The sequence below is a fragment of the Falco naumanni genome, chromosome 1 (assembly GCF_017639655.2).
Source record: "Falco naumanni isolate bFalNau1 chromosome 1, bFalNau1.pat, whole genome shotgun sequence".
NCBI classification, from domain to species: Eukaryota; Metazoa; Chordata; class Aves; order Falconiformes; family Falconidae; genus Falco; species Falco naumanni.
In genome coordinates this window covers 77401556-77422659 of record NC_054054.1, presented here as the reverse complement: position 1 = coordinate 77422659, position 21104 = coordinate 77401556, and the positions used below count along the sequence as shown (strand labels likewise).

The window sequence follows — 21104 nt, the reverse complement described above, 5'->3', positions numbered from 1 at the left end:
CTTTGCTCATCTCGCATTTTTATCAGGGGTACCTTTTATTTATTTTTTTTTTCCCCCTTTCTTCACAATCTTTAGTAATTTTTTCCTCTTGTTACCATACTCGCCACGGGGCAATTATACCCCATCCTTCCCCCACTGCCAAACTGTAGCCCAGACAGGTTCAGCATCACATCCGAGTGGTTTCCGGCACCACGTTGGGCCAGATGTCTCACCAGCATCACATGCAACTCACCGGCTGCCCAGCCTCCCTCTCCCCAGCCAGGCAGCCACGCGCGGACGGCAGCATCCTGTTTCGGTAGGGTTTTGCCTTAACCAACATGCTGCTCTGAGCTTCAGGAAGAGGAGCAGGCTGAAGAGGAGCGCCCTGTGCACCAAAGCAGATGGGAGCCATAAGCAGCAGCTTCTCGAGAAAGGGCTGATGGTTACAGGGGTGCCCTTTGCTTCTGCAGCAAAGTCCTGCAGTATCCAAGGTGCAAACTGCTAGCCACAGCCTCGGTCCCCGAACACCACAGACTGAAGTTGGGCATCTCAAGCCTCTGGACTTGTATGAAAACCTGAGCAGAGACAGCAGGTCAGACTCACTGTGCAAGTCAGAAACGTTTGGGGGTGGTGGTGGTGAAAAAGCTACTGCAACTTCACTTGCTGCCTGGCCCTCTGCAGCAAGGGGAAGCTGCATGCAACAGGGGAAGCAGCCGAGGCAAGAAAGCTCAGGGAGATGTGAGCACTCCCTCACCCCGGGCTCCGAGACTAGGAAATCCACCATTCCCCCTTCCCCCTGAAGGACCAGGGAAAAACAGGCTGCTCCCAAGGGCAATTCAAAGCAGCTAAATTGAATTCCTTGACCATCCTCTGGTGACACCTTTCTTTCTCACTGCAGAAGGTGCTGGAGGTGGCCAGCCTTCCAGCACCTAAAAACTCTGCCCTGAAATTACTCCTTCACCACCGCCCAGATGCCCAGGGAGGGAGGTTCCCCAGAGACATACTGGTGGTGAGGATGGATCCTGCCTGTCACCAAGGGCCCACTCCAGGGGCAGGCTGGAGTCCTTACAGCCTTCTGTTGCTTTGAAACACATTTTTTATCACGATTGGTGTAATCTGACCACCACCATACCCTCTACGTTAATCTGGTTTCAAGCAACAGATGGGCAACGCACAGATGCCACGATGGCACTGTAAGTATGTGGGATGCCACAGAACGCTGTAATTACAAGGCAAGAATACCGCAAAATAATCTCACAGCCTCAGTAACACTACTGGTTTTCCCACTCAGCTGTTACCTTGCTGCCACCTCCTCCTCTTCAGGTGCACGGCCCCTCGGGCTCTGGCTCCCCATCAGGGAGTGGGACTGGGCTACTGCATCCACAGGGTCTGCAGCAGCCACTCCAGGGAGAGCTCTGCTGCGCCAAGGGTACGATAAGCCCAGAGGGGATGAAAAGGGGAAAAACCAGCACTTCGTGCAACCTTGCAGTGTAGTCTGTTGTGAGATGAACACCACTGGGCACCCAGACTGACAGTGGGCACTTAATGAGGGGGAAGAAAGCCACCCATCCTCCTCCTCCTCCCATGTCCCACAGCAAAACCCCACAGCCTCTCTGCCCAGAGATTTAATATCAAGACACTGGTGTAACCCTGGCACTGGGCAGTATTCATTAATTTGAATTAATGAATTAATGACAGTAGCATCGCTACTCTGAAACGCCTGGGACCTGGGGCTAGTGCATTGCACTGGAGCTGACCTGCTACAGCATTACTGCAGCCAGGAGCTGGTGCCTGATGCCCAAACTGCACCAAAACCATGAGTGTCCAGTCCTGTGGGTGATGACAGTCATTTGCCAGTCAATTTGGTAGAGTCCTATGGTAAAAACACAAACCTTTAGTATTTCAATTTCAGACACTTCTAATAATCCTTTTGTTAGACTGTTGCTACTTTTCAAGTAGAGAGCAAATAACTTCACACAAATTTCTTCATTGACTCCTGCAAAGGCAACCAAGTCTTTCAGGACGACATCTAGCATCTACAACTCTGCAATTTCATGCAATGTACATCTTCATACTCTAAGCAGTGCCTCAGTAGCACCAGTCACAGAAGTGTATTTACTTTAAACTTTAAAATTACAGCTTTTATTTTCTACCAAATGTAACCAGTTTTTCCTTCGTGAATCACTGCAATTTATTCTCAAAGAAAATAAAACTACTGTATTGGAGCTTTGAGCAACCTGGTCTAGCGAAAGGTGTCCCTGCCCACAGCGGGGCGGTTGGAACTAGAGCATCTTTAAGGTCCCTTCCAACCCAAACCTTCCTGTGATTGTCAGGTAATTCAGTAAAATTCAACCCAGTTTGCTCATTACCCTACAGCTCTTCCAGGACTCAGCTCTGTTGCACAGACAGCTGCTAACACTACAATGGATGTGACAACGTGTTTCAGAGTGACACGTACCCAATAGCCCCCACCTGTTTATAAAGCACCCGGCCCGAAACAGATGAGTAATTAACAGCTTTTACATATTCCCACCAAGAAAAGCCTCCGAGAACACGGTGCACTTTGCTCTGGCGCTCCGACATAGAGCGGTGAGGAGGTCTGAGCACCTTAAAAAACAACACGTGTGCGTTTTTAATTGCTTGTGGAAACCGTACCTCCCATCTGGGCATACTACAGCGACGGAGTTAAAAGGCAGCACAATATACAGGAACCTCGAGACCTTGGAAACCATACACAGGATCCTCCTCACAAATAATACAAAAACAAGCATGCATCTGTTTTTTCTCTCTCCAGTGCTAAACACATCACACAGACTGCTGGCGCAGAGTCAAGGAAGTCTCCGAAGTCCCTCTTTGTGCCAAGTATATTCCCAACGGCAGTGCAACACATTGCTCCAAGAAACACGGATCAGTGTCCTAAATGCCAGGAGATGGCATTAAAGCACATACACGTGTATTCATAGGGCCCAATTTCAGTTTGATACATGACTGCTGAATTTCTGTTCTCATTGATAAGAAACAAATACCTACAGCTGAAGGACTGCAAAGAGTTGCCTGATCCCACAAAACCCACATGCTGCCCATGATGCCAGGTGGCTTTTTTTTTGGGGGGTGGGGGGGGTGGGCACAGGGGCTTAATTTTGATAACCAGGAGTTGCAAAAATAATTGAAGCAACTTCAAGACCTCAACATTTTAAGTTTGTTGGTGTATTAAGTATTAATATTTGGATCCACTGCTTGCTAAACACAGGCAGCTCCAAAAGAAGTGTGCAGGAGTTGATGGCAGCACTAGCATGACTCTAAGCTAGTCTATCAAGCTTCTGGAAATCTTAAGAGTCTATATAACAATCAAGTTTTGGACCCTCTCTGAGGACCTGCAAAAGCTTTTCAAGTATATGCCCACCACACGGGTGGCCAGGAAAAGCCTCCAGTAAACCAGGAGGGGAAACAGGGCTGTAAGAACATGGCAGCATTTGGGGGCACAGAGAACAGAACAGTAAAACAAGAGAGATTATGAACTTACCACTAGATCAGGTATAAACATTAGCACATGATTAAAAAAAGCTGGAGAATCCCCGATCCACACAGGAGATAAATATATACGTGCTACCAACAAGGCAGATAGTAGCAGGAGCCAAGAGAAGCACATTACTAACTGGTCATTTGTATCTTTCCCTACTTTGTAAAGCTGAGACTGCCTATTTAATTCAAGTCGACTTTTTTTTGAGGCAGAGTTGCAGAGGTACGTAACAATGCTATTCTGCTTCAGTCCCTTAAAGAGAATAACCAGGTTCCAGAGAAACACGTTACAGATCTGCAGTTTAAAAAAACTGGAAAGCAATACACAATGATGTATATAAACAAAAAACAGTGAGAATGTATGTCAGAGCAATTTTGACTTAAGGTCACTTTTTCTTCTTCATATGTATCATTCAGGTTTCTGAAAGTCTTCCCAGGCATTTAAGTGTGTCAAATTATCACCCTATTGATAAACAAGTGTATGCAAAGGCCAGACCAGTTTCCAGTCTTAGGAAAGGAACTGAGGTCTTCTGCAGCGTGCACTCAGCTACAGTACCACATCAGCATCACATCGCCTGAAAGAACAGTTCCTAGTCTTCAGAAAGATACTGAGTTTTCTGCATTTCTCTTGTTTCCTTAAGGAGCTTGCTGTTGCAAACAAACATTAACAAAACTTTTTTCTGGCTCAGAAAGCGCAACTTCTAACTGAAACACAATACTAGCACGAACCAGAGTCAACAGAACCCACGCTTCCAACTGCACTGAAAATGACACACCATCTTAACTTTCTCTTTTTTCCTTCCAAGTTCTTACGGCCTCTTTCACTCATCTTCACAAAGTTCTGAAGTAGAAATAGGCTTTTATCAGTCAGTAACAAAAAGAATTATTTTGCACTTCGAGTTTCTTAATTTTGACATCTGTGTTCTGGTATCCAGGTGGGTGAGATGATAAACCCCTGACTACAGCTCACTGGGTCCAGCAACAGGATCTTGAAGCAGACAGGAGGCTATCAGAAGACAAAAACTTCACTAAAAACAAGAACAGAGGGCTACTTCTCACCCTCCTCTTGAAAAACATTTTCCCTTCTATATTTTCCTCACAATTCTGAGGGAAAAAAACCAACCCACTTCTTCACGGTGACTGTTTTTGATTGAGAAATTCCTGTGTTTAAAATTTATATAAAGTCCACTTGTTCTACAGAAAGCAAGGTCTGTTTTGTACACACATGGAAAATATCCCGAGTTGTTCTTGTCTAATTGTATTTCCACTGCACTTTCTAAAAGTTACCAAGACACACACACAAAAAACCGCAGCTTTATTTGTACACCACTTTGGGGGCAGGAGGTGGAGAGGGAGATGAGGTGACTATTAGCACAGCCAGCTTTGCTCTCCATCTTCCTTATCTAAGGTGGCAACCCAGACATAACATAGAATGGTGGACCCCTGAGAGGATAAGCAGACACCTAAATTATTCACACTAACCACATGTTTCTCCTAGACAATTAGTTTATTTGATTAAAGCGAATTCTTCTACAAATATAAAGCAAGCATTTGCAGTGAGTACTGAGAACTCTGCAAAAGAGTTAATACATGCTGCTGTCACGTGCAAGTATAATATTTGATATACTTTTCCTCTCCCTGAAGCTGACAGGACTGTTTTGTCCTGATGAAGAGGGGAGGTGGTCACCCTGCAACAACCACAACGAAAAGGTGTATTCCCAAAGCAGCTACCAAAGAAAGTGGATGAAAAAAAAATTGTGTTTAAGACAATGTAACCAAGATGGCTTTTAAAACTTAGGCTTGAATTTATAACCAAGACTGAACTGAAAGTGGTACAGATGAGCTATTTGCTTTGTTCTCCTGTCAGTGTTTTTACCTATGTTGCTATGGCAAATGCCAAAATTACTGAAAAGGCTCCTTCGCCTACTTGCCTACAAAGTCCTGCGCCCAGAGCCCCTGCCAGTGCAAGAGCACAGTTTTCCCAGAGCACATTTCCTACTCAAATAAAAACATGTGAGGCATGATAAGCTAGGTTTGTGTTACCTTTGAGCCTCCAGGAAGACGAGCGGCAGGTGACAGCACTGCCTGTAACACTGTATTACACTGCACTGAATAGAGTTCAAGTAAATTTATACTCGGCTTACAAAAACCAAGCCAGCCTGCTGGAGTTGATAATTCAGAAGTGGACCGCTTGCAACTTCCTGAAATCAAGCAAGCTGTTGTTTTGGGTTTTTTTCTATTTTGTCACAACTTGCCAATCTGCAACAGCAGAAAAACTATGAAGATAAACGCTTACAGGGTGTCAGTCTTCAGACTGCTGACACTGGTCTATTCCAGATGTATATCGTTTCACTGCATAATGGTGAAATTAAAATTACTGCAAATTAAGCCTTCTGAAGGGCAACTAAGCAGCAGCTACTAGGGAAGTAAAAATAATTTATTACTAATAAATATATAGATAAAAACCTACATCTTTTACAGCCCACTGCCCACAAATCAGAAGGATTAACCCAAGATTAACACACAACTAAAATTCTTTATTAGTGTGTTAAAATCTAAAAGTAGGACCCTAAGAAGAGAGTTCCTATTCTGAACTACTTATATGATAGAAGCAGCATGTATGGGCAAAGGGGACACTAAGTTTATAGTGATTAGGACAACGACAAACATGCCACAGCAGTTATTTGCTTTTGCTTTTCTTTCTTTTTTGTCCCCCCTCTTCTCTAAACACACAAAACGTGTCCCAACATCCCCTTTTTCAAAACAAGGCAGGTTAAATTTAACAAGAAAAGGGCCACGTTCCAGAGCAGACTTGCAGAGTGCTCACAGCGTGCGACTGCTTGGCACGAAGAGCTGACCCTCCCCATGTGTCTGCTGAATGACTACACTAACAGCCCGTGCCACCACCAGGTCTGCCTCTGCTCCTGCACAGCTTTGCAGCCAGTACTGAAACAGAGAATGAGAAATAAGACACCATATGCCCTTTTGTCCCACCTGCTCAGATCAGGGTTGTCCCAAGGACCACGCACTCTGGGTGGACTCTGTCCCAAAACACAAGCTACAGGGGTTTACCAAGAGCCTGAAAAAAATTAAAACTGTGCACGAGTGACGTGCGCGTGTGTGTACTTGCCTTCAACTTTCCATACAGCGACAGGCTGTGTGATTCGCCACACCAGCCACCCGAAACCCGGCCTCCAAGGCTATCCATCACACCAAAGCAAATGTGTTACCCCCCTCCCGCCCAACAGCCACTGATCTGATAAGGCGTTACTCCTAACACACGACAAGACGCTCTCCCTCCCAGCCCCATACTTTTGGCGACTAACCTGTTCATCTACCTCACCAACAGTGAGCAGAGCAGCAGATGTGGCTGGGCTCCTCCCCAGCTCCTCCTGCACCATGGTAGATAAGGGAGCAGAGTCAGCCTTGGCACCAGTACCACCAACCACCCACACCAGCCGCAGACCGAAAGGCAGGTTGAAAACGACCAGGCACTGGACTAAGGAAAGAGCAGGAAGATGCATGAGGCCTGGACCAGAGCCACCCCAAGACACAGGCAGGCCTCCCTGGGAGCAGCTTGGGAGGAGCGAACCGCGATGCTGCCCTGCAGTGAGCGGTGCTGCCATGCATGGCTCCGGCACAGCGCAGGCACAGACCCAGGGAGCCCTTTCCTGCACGTTTTCAGCTGACACTGCCACAGATAGCAGCAGGGAAACTGATCACAGAATGATTACAGGTAAATGCTGAGCTGGCAAAAAATAAAACAAAAGTGCTTTTAATCCCCAGGAGTCTTCTGATACAACTGGTAGGGCTGCACAAGGCAGGGGACAGCACCAGGGCAACGGAAAGGGCAAGGCAGCCTCTTCCTCTTGCAGTACAGAAACTGCAACCACCACAGGTATGGACCAGCCAGAAACCAGAACTGCAAACCAGAAACTTCTTTTGATGAGATGCCATGGAAAGGCATGCAAGAGATCTGCAGAAGAGACAGAAAGGTCAGAAAGTGGGAAAAGCGAAGAAATTATTAACGGAAGGTAGACAGATACAGGACACCAAAACATAAAGCACAGTTTATTTGTCCATTTAAAATGGCTCATTACATGTAAAAAAAGTTTACTTTAGTAGCACATGTTCACAAACACAGCTTCTTCACAGACACTAATCCCTGTGCAAACAAGGACCTCACGGCCCCAGCTGGGAAGAGAGTGTCACCGCCTGCTATTTTTACCAGTATAGAAGACACGGGGGTAAAGTCAGCTTGTAGGCTTATGAAGGCAATGTGAGCCGTATGAAAGCATAAGCATCAATTCTCAATTACCACACCAAGATTTTCTTAAATTTCTCCAAGTCAAATTGTCACCCATAGATGAGAAAATCCATTTTAGGTCAGCATACAAACGGACATACAGATCGGTCGCTGATCTGATCATGGGCATCTTCCAACCCAAGAGGGCTCACAACAGCCAGGACAGTATGTGCATACTAGCAGGGTTTTTTGCGGACAAGATTTTCATGATAAGTAGGATTGCAACAGCATTTCAAATAGTAATTAAATCTGGCCATGCATCACCTTTAAAGTATTCCAGTTAAGATCAATTAGGACCAACAGCAAGGACAGAAGTCTGACAGCTCTTTGCAAAACGCAGCAGGACTGCCTCATTTGCCATTAACGAAAGCTATGGCTTTAGCTCCTCAGTCTGGTGTGAAACGTAGTGCAGCTGGCCCAGGCCACTGCTCTCACTTCAGAAATGTCTGAAAGCAACTTAGAAACAAATAAGTAAATGTATAGCTGCCTCACTTGCTAGCGCACAGCACTGCCATGGAACAGTCCCGGGAAAAAGAAAAAACAACAAAACAAAGCAGGTCTTTTTTTACTCCCGGGATGAGCAGACAAGCATCACAATTTTGCAAAAGGACCATTATTTTGGAAGCAGTAATGCACACAAGGGCGCAGGTGTCCCTAACAGCACTTAATACAAAGGTCAGCAAGGCAAAGTTCACCAGTGAACGAATGACAACACATAAAACAAGAGATAAAACTTTAAAGCAGCAAGAATTCAGCCTGCCACCCTGGCTGTGCCTGGCAGAAGTGTAAGGAAGGAGAGGAAGAGGAACAGATAGCTCCTTCCAGAGCAATCTGTTGCTTCATCTACAAGAGACTCCCCCAGCTTTGTTGTCCTTCTAGCAATTTTCTTCAGTAAGCTGATTTTTATTCGTATCTCATTACCCTTTGGGTTCCCTACAGGCATTTCCTTGGGGATTTTCACCCAAGTGTAACAGGTAGGTGAGGGCACCTCATTTCTACTCCTTTACTGCTAAGGACTGTATACAGTAAGTTTCATTTCTTTAAGCATCCAGTAAAACTTACAATTTAGTAGTCCCTTGGTGAAATTGTAAGTAGGGTATCAATTAGAAACAAAAGTCAACCAGTATCAAAGCATTTTTTTGGTGCAACACAGTAAAAACACCCATTCTGTGCATACTGTAGAAAACCTGTTACTTTATGCAAGTGCATTAATCGTGACTAAAAAGCTTTTTCCCAAGAAATGCAGCACATTGATTTTGGTTTTTTGTTGGTTGTTTGTTTTTTTTTTTTTTTTTTTCAAAAAAAGCAGAAAAAACCCACAACTATTAAACATTTAATAAAAGCAACTAACTTTGGCTATTACAATTTAGGACCAAACATATATCCTAGGAAAAGTCTTCATGTCAATTTTCAAATACTTTTGGGGGCTAAGTTTAATGACAATCTAAATGATTAGTGGTACTTGACACAAACTTAGGTTGAAAATATTGTTTTAGGATGGTTCCCTTCAGTTTAAGCACTCACTGGCACTCTGAAAACTACTCTTCAGCTTTTCATTTTGAAACACTTTTTCAATGGATACTCAGTTTGATTTTAATAAAGGTGTTTAAAAAGGAAACGCTGCATAAAACATTTTTTTAAAAAAAATATTTGCACATTTCTTCCGGCACAAAATCAATTTTTATTCCTTTCTATAACATGCAGTTGATCCTAACCTATTTTTTTCTGGCTTAGCCACCACCCAAGCTAGTTACCTGGTACAGGGGCATCCCACCAGTCCCATGCCACTACTTTCCAATAACTTGACTGTCAGAAATTAAGGCACTAAGACCACAGCCCAGCCACAGCACCAGACTCATCTGTACCTCTTGACTGGAGATGAGCCGAAGCTGTGGCCAGTAAGAAATGACCAGGCAGGACCTTTGCACACGAAGCAGGCTCATTCTTCCCAGCCAGCGTGGATGATTTCTGAAGCAAACATCATAACTACATCCCTTAAGTATCTGCTAAACCCCTGAGCAATTTTGCAGTCCATGCACTTTAACTGCTTTGTCGTCTCTCGGGCAAGTAGTAAGTTACTCCCTTGCTACCTTCACCTTTCAATTTCTCTTCCATGTGGGAACACTATTTCAGACAAAGCAAAAATGACAGATTAGGAGTAATCCCACTTGGAAATCAGGAGAGGTCAAAGTGCCAGGCACCAGCTGTTACTCCCGGGGCTGGACTATCACCCTAGCAGGAACCCACTGGGACCTGATACCATCTACTGCCCCAAGCAGCTCCAGTCCACAAGGTCAAACACTCTCCCAGTGATCAAAGGCAAAGGTTCAACAGATATGCTTGACTTTAGCTAACTGCATCACACATTTTCCTAGCAGTTGATACCTATCTACTCAAAGCAAAATATGCCCCAGCTGTCAGAGGTAAAGGCTGGAAAGTGTCCTCTTACTCACCAATTCTATACAAAACTCTAGTATTGTATAACTTTCCTTTCTCATGGACTGTTAATCCACACCACATATTAAGCGCACACGCTCCACATTTTGAGTACAGCAGTTTATTCTGGTGTAAGTGCTCTTTAACATGTCCGTGGGAAACTGGACCCTCAAAGGCCTTCCTCCAGAAGTCCTCAAAACCAAGGATTAAGAATGTCATACGTGTGAAACATTTTTGGGGTTTGTTATTTTTCCTTTTCGTAGTCCAATGTCTACTTCCTTGAAGTGAAAAGCTGAAAATTTTGATAATCATCATTTGTGCCCATCACCTAATAGTACTGTCCCTTGATCTGTGTGCAAGTTCTGTGTTTGGCTCATTCTGCTGCTTTAGCAGAAATGTAATAAAAAAGCGAGCACCTGCATCTTCAAAACTTGCTACTGCCAGCTGTGGCAAGTGAACAGTCACCAGCACAAAGGAAAAAAAAAAAAACCAACACCCACACCACCCTTCTGTCATCACCTGTCACTGATTTCCTTCTAACAAAACTTCCTGAACCAAAGTTGCTCTGGAAGGCAGCTTTTTACTGCTGAATTTCAAATGTAAGAAACGGGTTTTTAAGGAAACTTGAAGGCTTTTTCAATAGGCTAGTCCAAATGCATGCAGCTTTAATTCTGTCCCAAGACTGAATTGTGGCCTGAAGCAGTCCATCCAGTAAGTCACATATCTACTGTCCAGCACTTCTCATCTCAGAGCCAGATCCAGAGACACACAAGACGGCGAGAGCAACTGCGGTACCACCCAGGCAATGAGAAAGGCAGGAATTGCAGGCTGGAAACTGAGGAGTTGCTAATCACCTTTTTCTCACTCGGGGCAGCTGCAAACCCACAGACCAAATATCAACCACTTCTCATTCGCCTCCAAAATAGCTCTTTACAGAAATAGGTATTTTTTGACAATGTCTTTTTACCTCCACGCAAACTTCTGTATTTGTCAAAGGTAAACCTAAGGCAGAAAAAAGATGGCACAATCCCCCTTGCGCACCTGCCACATGAAAACAGCAGCAAACCAAGAAGCCCATCCCAAATGAAAGATCCTGTGATGCCCATGTACAGGAAGTCAATTAACAAGACTGTTAAAAAAGAAAAAACAACAAAGTATCAATAAAAAAGTAGGTTGGCAAGCTCCCAAGAGAGCCCATCAACCCAGAACTAAAAACTGAATAAAACAATGTCTTGGGAAAAGGCTTTCTCCTTTATGCCCTGAGAAGCTGAGCTCTACTATCTTCAGCTCTGGGGAAAATTCAGAATTCCCTCTCTCCATTAACATCCCTTCACACCCCTCCTTTAAGGTGCTTTGCTTCTAGGCGCTTCACATCAGATTTCAGTAGCTTTAGCTGATTTCCCTAGGGCATGCTGACAGACAGTAAGATGGAGATGCTGCAGGCTCTGCAGGTTTTGCTGCTACAGGGAAAGGAAATCCCCATGATTTCACCATATAGTAATATAAGCCAAGGGAAAAAACCTAACAGATTCTAGTCTTTCTAACCATACATTTGCTAAGTCTTCTTCATAAAGTCTACACTCTAACATTCCTTCAGTATACAGGGCACACACAGATCGGTGTTTATACACCGCAGCAAAACAAAACAATTTAAAAGATGCACATAAACCAGCATCTGTTTAGGCAAGTTTCCTGAAGCATTTCAGCATGACAACAGAAAGATGTTTCCATCCATGCGAGTGAACATCATAAACTTTAATTTCAGAAAACAAGTTCATTTTTGGAAATGAGTAATTACTAGAAAAATCTTTAAGCACCTGAACGAACAAAAAAAATTTTAAAAAAAAACAGTCAAACCACTTTTTCCTATTTCCTATCTGAGTTTCAAGAAATCTTTATCTTTCAATATTTTTATTATTGCCATAGTAGTCAGTTACTCCAGCCACCTCCAGAAAGACAGACAGGTAGAGATTTGTTTTCCCCCTCAACTACGACTGTACCCAATAATGAAAATCTCAGAAAGCACCTTCAGCACAGTATTTGAGACTGCTGTCTTCTGACTACCTCAATGAAGAAAACCTGCTTGGGCAAAAAGTGAAAACTTCACATTAAAACCATAGTAGTCCCCAGCCGAAGGTCAGAAAGTTCTGTACTTGTGCAGGGAAAATGCCAGCTTTCAATAGTTTACCCCTCTTTGGGCAAGAGGAGGAGGAAAAAAAAAACAAACTCCTAATGCAGGTAGGACCTGGGGGACATGGGTGATCAGGAATGATCAGCACCAGCTGTCAGAGGCAGCAGTAATTCTCCCATCCCATCTCTATACAATCTTTGTCATTCCCACAGAGATGAGGCACAGGAGCCCTAACATGATTCTGGGTTTGGATGAGAAGGCTCCCGATGGGGCAGAAAGAGGGGCAAAGCCCTGCAAAGAGATGCTGCAGTGCAGGACAGGCGCATCCCCTCCCAGCCCCCCAGCTTACCCCTCCTGCCAGCTCCCAGCATGATTTGTGTTCCATCAGATCTATTTGCTCTCAGACCCAAGCTAAGGGCAAAGACGAGATAAATGAGAAAAGCATTTCTGGCTACCTGCAGCCATCAGAGCACGGTGGTGCTACACATGTTTATTCTAAGTCTTGTGATCTCTCTGGCTGGCATGGCACTAAAAGCTGTACCCAGATTAACGCACACCAAAGGAAGGAAGTGTTTCACTGGTAGACATCCAAGCATTTTAATCTGAACGCTCAGAGGAAACAAAATGTGTATTTTAAAATATAATCTGTGATGTTATTTACCTAACCCTTCAAAACAGAGGAGGCCTGATATTAACAGAAACAGCAGAGTTGAGGCTACAGTTCTTAAGAGCTTTATTATTTATCCAATTTCAAGAAACAAGGCACAATTTTTATTGTTCCACAGCACCACATTAATAAGCCTTTAGCTTCACATCTCCTTTACCTCCCTCTCCACCTTGGTACAAATTAACACTCCAAGACTACTTACTTTTGCAACTTTTGGAGCAGAAAACTGTCCTCTTGTTTAAAGAAATTAATTACAAAATATACAATAAAGCAGAATTAATAAACACCTATTTCTTTGTGTAAAAGCAACGAAAAGTAAATGCAGCTCAGATAAAGTAAGAAGGAGATAAAAGGAGGCATTTCAGTTTTCCATATGTTGCACACCATTTTCTGGGTTTGCTAACAAATTAATATTAACAGTAGTTGAGAAAACTGTAAGCCACAAGTAATGAAAATCTATTTAATACGCAGCAGGAAAAATAAAAAAGTCATTTCTAGTAGTCTGCCCAATTACGCTTCAGTACTTCCTAAGGGAAAAACCAAAACCAGCTTCAATTCTCTTGTTTTTATTTGAGTTTGGCTTACCTTTGCTCCTGTGGATGCTCTTCCACATCCTCCTCTGATTCAGCCTGATAAACAGAGAAAATACTATGTAAGAATCTCAGAGTTGTGACAGGGTGCACTGGACATTATGTACTACCTTTAATTCTCCAGAGATGGACTCTTACGTGAATGCTTGCAAAACAAACCCAGAAATCTACAATTCTCACAGCAACTCCTTTAATGATTCAAGTAAGGTGATGCTGGCCATCCCATTTGAAGTTTCAGCTCATTTTGCCAAGATAAATGTGACTTAATGTGGCTACTGCGTCGTTTGTTTGCTTGTTTTTTTCACATGGTGATTGAACAGATTCATTTTCCATGTATACAAATGCATCAATACAAAATTCTGCTCACATACACAATTTCAATTTAAAATTATCAATCGTCCTCAAACTACAGGAAGACCGCTTCGTCCACTTTCAAATTATCTGCGCCCTGTCAGTAAATTTCATTAGCCAGTTTCTGAGAAAACAGGATGCGGAATGCCTTGAAATTCAGATCACACGGCGATGCCAAAAGCACAGGCAAGATACACGTTCCAACAGGGATGCGAGATCCCAAACCCAGATCTTATCACTGATCTGCAGCACTTACAGAAATCGGAGAGTAGAAGTTTTAAACACAACAGCTTAGCTCAGCTGCTGGACTAAGGTAATTTTTGAGACATGCAGTTAAACTGCCAGCTTGCAGTTTGCAACTAACTGCTTTGAGCTGCCTACAAAATGAATCCAAGGGCTGGTTCAATGGGCTCCCTGCAGGAAATCCATTTAAAACAAGCAGGTAGCTGCTCTGAACCAGCCGAGATCTCCAGAAAAGCTTTAGGTACGACTCAAAGTGGAGCATGTTACAGCCACCCAACCCGCGCTGATGAAACCAGGGACAGCTTTAGGGAGATTAACATTTTTCAGTAAGAGGTTCCAGTTATCCTGCCAGGAACAGTGGGTAAGTTTTCCCAGCTACTGCAGGTGATGGTTCCACAAGAAATGAGCTGCAGACCTTAGCAATAAAAAGGTGGTGGGGGGAACACACACCAAAATTAAGAGTGTGCACCATCCACCACCCCTCCTACATGTTTCCCATGTAAGTGCATCACGGAACACACCCCAGGTCACCAGCTTTGACTCTAGCTCCTATTTTTACTACATACTGGAAAAAAAAGATCACCTTCACTAACACTCAATATATTTCTACAGGCTTCAGATGCTCAAGCAGCCCAGGGAGCCCTACTCGCCTACCCAGCAAGACAGCGAGACTTCTGAAGACCTGAGCCTCATGAAGGGGGAAAAAATGACAACCACATTAAGGCAGCAAATGTGGTTAATATTACTATTAATAAGTAACATCATTATGGCTAAAATAATGGACCTTAGGGCTAATACTATTACAGATCTTGCCAAGAGCTACCAGATGCATCTAAACTTCCGTCTTTTGCCACAGGCAGCTCACCCAACAGGCGCAGCACAGCCTTCACCATAGCGTGATCAAATCTGTACCAAGACCGAGAGGAAAGTCCAAGTTCATTTGAGGATGTGCTGGTCTTTCTGTACCTCTGCCCTTACAGAGAGATTGGAGACACTGTGATAATTGTCAGGATCTGCAGCACATCACAGCTCTTCAGCACAGGTTTACCCACCTAGAGGTCCTAGCACCTGGCCCTTGTGACGACCCGGCCATCTCCTCTAACAGCTGAGCTAAGCCTTGCTGTTAGACTCTACCAGCACAGCACAATACAAACCCACCACCTGTTTTCCAGCTTCCCCAAGCTCCTTTTGTACTTCCCAGGATCGAATTAAAGGACTCCTCATCCACGTCCTCCAGAAACAGCCCCTGTGCCACAACAGGCTGGCAAGCTATCCTCATTTTAAATGGCTTAACTCCTCCTGTAAATGGCTTAACATATGCCAGGCATCAGAAACCTGGGACTTAAGCTCGCCCTTAACACTAGCTATCTTACCACTGCGCCTCTTCGCTTGTTCTCAAGCAATGATGAAGAAAACCTTCCCAATCTACGTGCAGCCAGAGCATAAAAATCTCAATTGTGCAAGAAAAAATAGTATTAAAAAAAATCACCGACTGTAAGCATGCACACAGAGCCCCTTGTCCAGTTTTCTCGTCTTCTGCCCTCTGTATGCCACAGGCTACATGCATACTTACACCGAAGATGTGAAGAAAGAAGGAAAAAAACTCTCTCAAACTACCCTATCACCAGGCAAGTACCACAGGGGGAGGGACAGAAAGGAACGACTCCTGAAGCCAAAATGCAGGTCCCAGCAGCCTATCCACGGCAGGAAAACAATCCCCTTCCTCCAAAACCTTATTGTGAACACAGGCAGGTGCTTATCTTGTGCTAGAAAGCCCCTGAAAGCACCCCTCTCATGTCATGCAAGTCATGCAAGCCTGGGCTGACAGCTTCTGCATAATCTGCATGGCCAACCAGCCCCAAGTCCTATCAGCACCATCCAGAAGCTCAGCTGGGAGGCTGTAGGAGCATTTTAACAGCACAAAGAGGAACACAATTCCCACCCCAAGTCTGTCTCAGGCTTTCACACGAATTGCGCACCTTCAGACAAACCCCACTTTGAAGTAGGCGACTCCGTACATTCAATTTGCGCATAGCTGATGGGATGTGCCTCTGTTAATGACATACTGCAGTGCGCATATCTTGGATACGTACATAAGATCAAGGTGTTTGTCAGCTTTCAAAACCAGCAGAACAATCAACCTCATTAGACCCTGCTCTGCACTGAAGAACAGGAACTGAAATGAGTCGCTACTACACAGGAAAAGAAAAAAATAATAATCTTCCAGAACCCAGCAGAACCTTTAAAGTTAAAACTCAGGCAGCCGCTCTGTATTTGCCCAGTGTCTGTATATGACTATGATACAGTAAATATTGTGGCATCTTTCTTCAAAATCCAAGCACCTGAAACAATCACAGCAAACTGAAATAAGCAGTCCCTGTCATCTCCTAAGTATCTGCAAGCAAACAAACACACACAAGGCTTCCCTCTAACAAAACATCTCACTCATCTACACGCAACACACAACAGTAGAAAACCCACCACTTCAGACAGACGTGGCACTGACACCAAAAAAAGTTCGGTGTAAGTTGCCTTTGATGACTTACTGTCGTTTTCAATCATGGTAAAGGGCCTACCACCTCACCCACATTATTCCAAAGTAGTTCCTCCGAGCTGAAGGGGCTGAAAGGAAAGTGCGGAATGCCCTGCTCTGCAGGTACCCGACCTGCCCCCCCGCCTTCAAATGCGCACAGTAACCACCTAAGCAGTTTCTCATGGACAGAAACATAACAACTATAACTCTCCGATCCCTCTTTTACGTGGTGTCTACCATGAACAACATTTGTGCTTCTTTCATACACTCATGGCCATGGGGCCAGCATGTGGGGGTTTTTTACTGTGATTTTCCTTGGCCTCTTTTTTCTCTGCTTCAGGAAAAAAAAAAAAAACCACAACAAAAAACCCAACAAACAAATGAACACCCCAAAAAGCAAAACCCAGCAACTAACCACCTTTAGCTTTGCATTGAAATGCTCCAACATGGCTGTTTATATTTGGAGCTTTTTCAGCCTTTAATGGTGAAGGACTTGGATGTCAAGTCCTACACAAAGGAGCTTTTCTCCCAAGCATTTTAGTTAAGTAAGCATTAACAAGTTATAAACAAACAAGCAAAACCACAAAATTACAAGGAGTCTGAATAAAAACCACAACTGTTCTAATCAAGCCTCTCGCACCTGAGATTTTTTCCATATCAGAATCCCACTGGTTTTCCATGCATCTCTCAACCATCAGAACAACCAAGACTTCACATTTTTCCACACTGAGGACAAATGATGAGAAGAAAAACAAAAAACGCAAATCCAGCCACCCAGCCCAGGGACATCTGCAATAAAAAGGAAGGCAAGGAGCAGGAGAGCAAGGCAGGGGCTCTGTGGCTACCCCACGCTTCACCTTAAAAAAAAAAAAAAAAAAAGAGGAACTGGGTGCAAGGGAATATGGACACATCCGACTGGGAAACCCAGCTTGTCTCCAAGCAAAAAGGGAACTCAGGAAGAAACATGAAAACGCTGGAGGAAGCTGCAGACCAGTGGAAGAGTGTCAGCACACTAGAACAGGCAGCTCCTCCTCAGCTCCGGCACACGAGCCTACGCACACCCTCACCAACTGCAACGCTCCGGGCAGCCTTGAGGCTCGGCTAGGGAACAAGAGCAGTAGGTGAACCATCCCCAAAGAGCTTTGCAGGCTTCAGAGGAAGCCAAAAATCAAAAGACCACAAGCACAAGGAGGGGAAAAAGAAAAAAAAAAAAAAGACAAGAAAGAAAAAGCACAAATATACGTAAGAGGGAAGCTGGGAGGGGGCATGCGAGAAGCACAAACAATGAAAGGGAAGCAAGAGGAAACAGAAGGAAGAACGACCAACCAGGGTGGAGGCGCGGGGGCCCTGGGCGGCTGCGCTCCAGCATGCAAATTCATGCAGTTCACGTAGACAAAGCGATGCTGTGAGAGGCCTAGAGAGCGGCTACAAATATTAAAATGCTTTTTTCCACCCCCCCTTTTCCCCTCCTCCCTCGCCTCTTAACACGATGTCTTTATTTGGTATGTGCTCTTGGAACAAAAGCATGCACAGGCAACCTGACAGCTGAATGGGCTACCAACCCAACCAACTTTCATCCTCTGATTCTGCAGGCAGCAAGGAATGCTCAAAACTGCTCTGTCACAGGCAGCTGATGATGCATGGAAAATAAGATAATAGTGCAAAGCCATGACAGAAAGGGAAAAATATCCATCAGACAGCACTGGTAACCCATCAGAAACAGGCGAAAGCTGGGCAGACAGGGCAACCTAATGCACATCCCTGCTCAGAGCCCGTGATACACAGGTGGGAGGGAGGCACTTTGGGAGAGGTGCACGCATCAGTCCATCCCTGGATTTTTCCTTTCTGCATGCAAAGTCCTCACTCTCCTGTGCTGCACTCCACCCACCCAGCCCCCTCCAAAAGGGAACAGGAAGAACCAGATCAAGGAACCAGGACACTTCCCAAAGTCTTCCCCTAAACGGATCTTTAAACACATGAATGAAGCAATCCTTGGATATTCCCTGTCAAACGACATTATCCACTCAAACCCAAGGAAGTTTCTCCTCTTACTAGACGGTCACCATCGCATCACCACTGCTGTGGTACACAAGCACCAGGCACAACCCTCTGTGAGGGTTTAAGTTAGAAAGCCTGTTCCTGCAAGGAAGAGAACACGGACAACACCTCCTCGCAGCCATATGTCAGACCTTTCTCTTTTTTTATTTTAGTGGAGCTTAGAGACCAACAAGCAATAAACCTCTTGCGGGTTTAAGCATCCCTCTAACAAAGAAAGGGCAGTCAAATGTTAACAGAGGAAGCAGTTTTCCGAATCTCTGGAGCTGATGCCAGCACCTCTGCCAACGCCCCTCACTGACCCAGAGCTGTCACCCATGCCGAATGTCTTCGGGACCTCGCAGACACCACAGGGGACCGCAGCAGGGTGGGTAACGCTCGATTCCTCGGGCGCTCAGAGCCGCGACTGCCCGCGGCAGAGCAGTGCCACCGCTCCATGGATATGGTGTTGCAAGGGTCCCTCTCCACAGCAGCAGGGACAGAGGGAGGTCTCCTTTCCTCCTGCTCCCAGCCACAGGAAAAGGTGGCTTCAAATTTGGCCACAGGCCCCAAGCCTGAGAGGTACCGGGTAAAGCCCAAGCCCATAAGGGAACAGAAATTCAAGCGCTGGGGTTGGGCCTGCAACCAAGCTTTGGTCTTAAAACCTGTTTGAGGAACCCAGGCCCTTCTGCTCCAGCCTGAGCAGTGGCTGACATGTCAGATGCTGCTGTGGTCCCCAAGCTCAGAGGGAAAGCCATGCAAAGCAGCCGATGCACCACTAGCGCTCGGAGCCCGCTTCACCTGGCTTTGAACGTCTGCCTTTTATTTCAGCGAGCCTATGGCGATTTTCACTTCTCGCTCTGTTGCAACTGAAACCAGAAGACCTGTTTTCTTTCCCGCATATCCCACGCAGCATCTACAGAAACAACAGAGGACCAGCAGCCCCAGCTTCACCTCTCACGGCTGCAAGGACTCGGCGGAACCACCCGCTCAACCCCGCCAAGTTCAGGGGCCATTTGTGCCTGGTCTTCCTTCAGCCATGCTACAGCTCGTTTTTATGAGGGTGCTCAAGAACAGAGTGTTTTCTAAGAGGACCCAATCTCCTCAGGAAGCAAACATCACGTCATCATCACTCAACTGCAGCTTCGCTGCGAGAAGTGACTATAAACGACTGCATTACATGGCTCTACATCTAACGCATCTTAATGTCTCCAAGGTAAAGAGCACACAAGCAAAAGGCCGAGTTCCTTAAGCATCCCGGGCAGCCCAGACCCTGCACCTTCCCTTTGCTACAGCTACACCTGCGCCAGGAAAATTATGAATGGTGTGATATATGGGGTTTTTTTAATTTATTTACAGATACAATAGATCAGACTTTCGTAACACCACGATACAAAAAGCTGCGCCCTGGTAAGCGGCATCAATTGCTAGCTAGCCGAGGGAAGAAATAACCCTTCTGCTCTTTGTATCGGTATCACTGGCTGAGTACTACTGAGGGAATGATATAATGGCTTAAGAGAAATAAATTACGCCCTTTTGCCTCTCACATAAGATGATATCCCTAAGGACTGCTTCTTCCCATGTACCAGCCCGCTGCCTCGAAGACTCGGAAGGCCCAGCTGAACATATGGCAGCGCCCACAGCACAAGGTAACGCTGCCCCAGAGGCCACCAGCCCCCACCAGCGCCCCGGCCGTGCCCGCACGGCGCCGGCTGCTCCTGGAAACACGGGATTTAACAAACCCTGTTCGAGCCCGGCTACGGCGGGTATAAACAAACCAGACCGGCACCACAAATGATGTGTCATTTCTGGGGGGAAAATGGCTTCACCTGAGCAGGTCTGAGGCGGAAAGAGACGTATATTCGTTATACGCACATCCAGCAGTTACGGTGCGCAAATACGTTCATTTTAAAAAAAAAAAAAAAAAAAAAAGTAAAGAGAAAACGGAGGAAACAAAAACCCCAGGGAAAGAAGCTAAAGCCCGAGCAGCCACCGCGGGCCGCAGCGGCACGGCGCCGGGGGGGGGGGACCCCGGGGGACGGGGCTGCGGCGTGACAGCGGGCGAGGCCGCCCCCCCCGCGCCCCGCTCGCCCCCCGGCCCCTCGGGGCCACCGCCGGCCCCCGCCCCCCCGCGCCTCGGCCCCCCTCGCCCGCCCCCCGCCCTCCCCGCGGCGCCGACCACCGCCCCCCCGGCGCCCCCTCACCTGGGCGGGCAGCAGGAGCTCCCCCTCCTCGGCCTGCCACAGCTCCACCACGCCGGGGATGGGCTCGATGGCTGCGGGGGCAGAGAGAGAAAGCGCAGATGGGCCGGCCGC

At 45.8% G+C, this 21104-nt stretch overlaps 1 protein-coding gene across 3 annotated transcripts in view; it reads right to left on the bottom strand.

Annotated features, from left to right (window-relative positions):
* Window positions 1–21104, bottom strand: part of TMEM131L (transmembrane 131 like) — an 82945-nt gene that overhangs the window by 61403 nt on the left and 438 nt on the right. For all 3 annotated transcript variants that reach the window (XM_040600516.1, XM_040600533.1, XM_040600524.1), the window contains exons 2-3: window positions 20994–21064; window positions 13624–13667 (exon numbers count right to left, since the gene is read on the bottom strand). In XM_040600516.1, the coding sequence (XP_040456450.1) occupies window positions 13624–13667; window positions 20994–21064 (115 nt within the window). The remainder of the gene's footprint in view (window positions 1–13623; window positions 13668–20993; window positions 21065–21104) is intronic.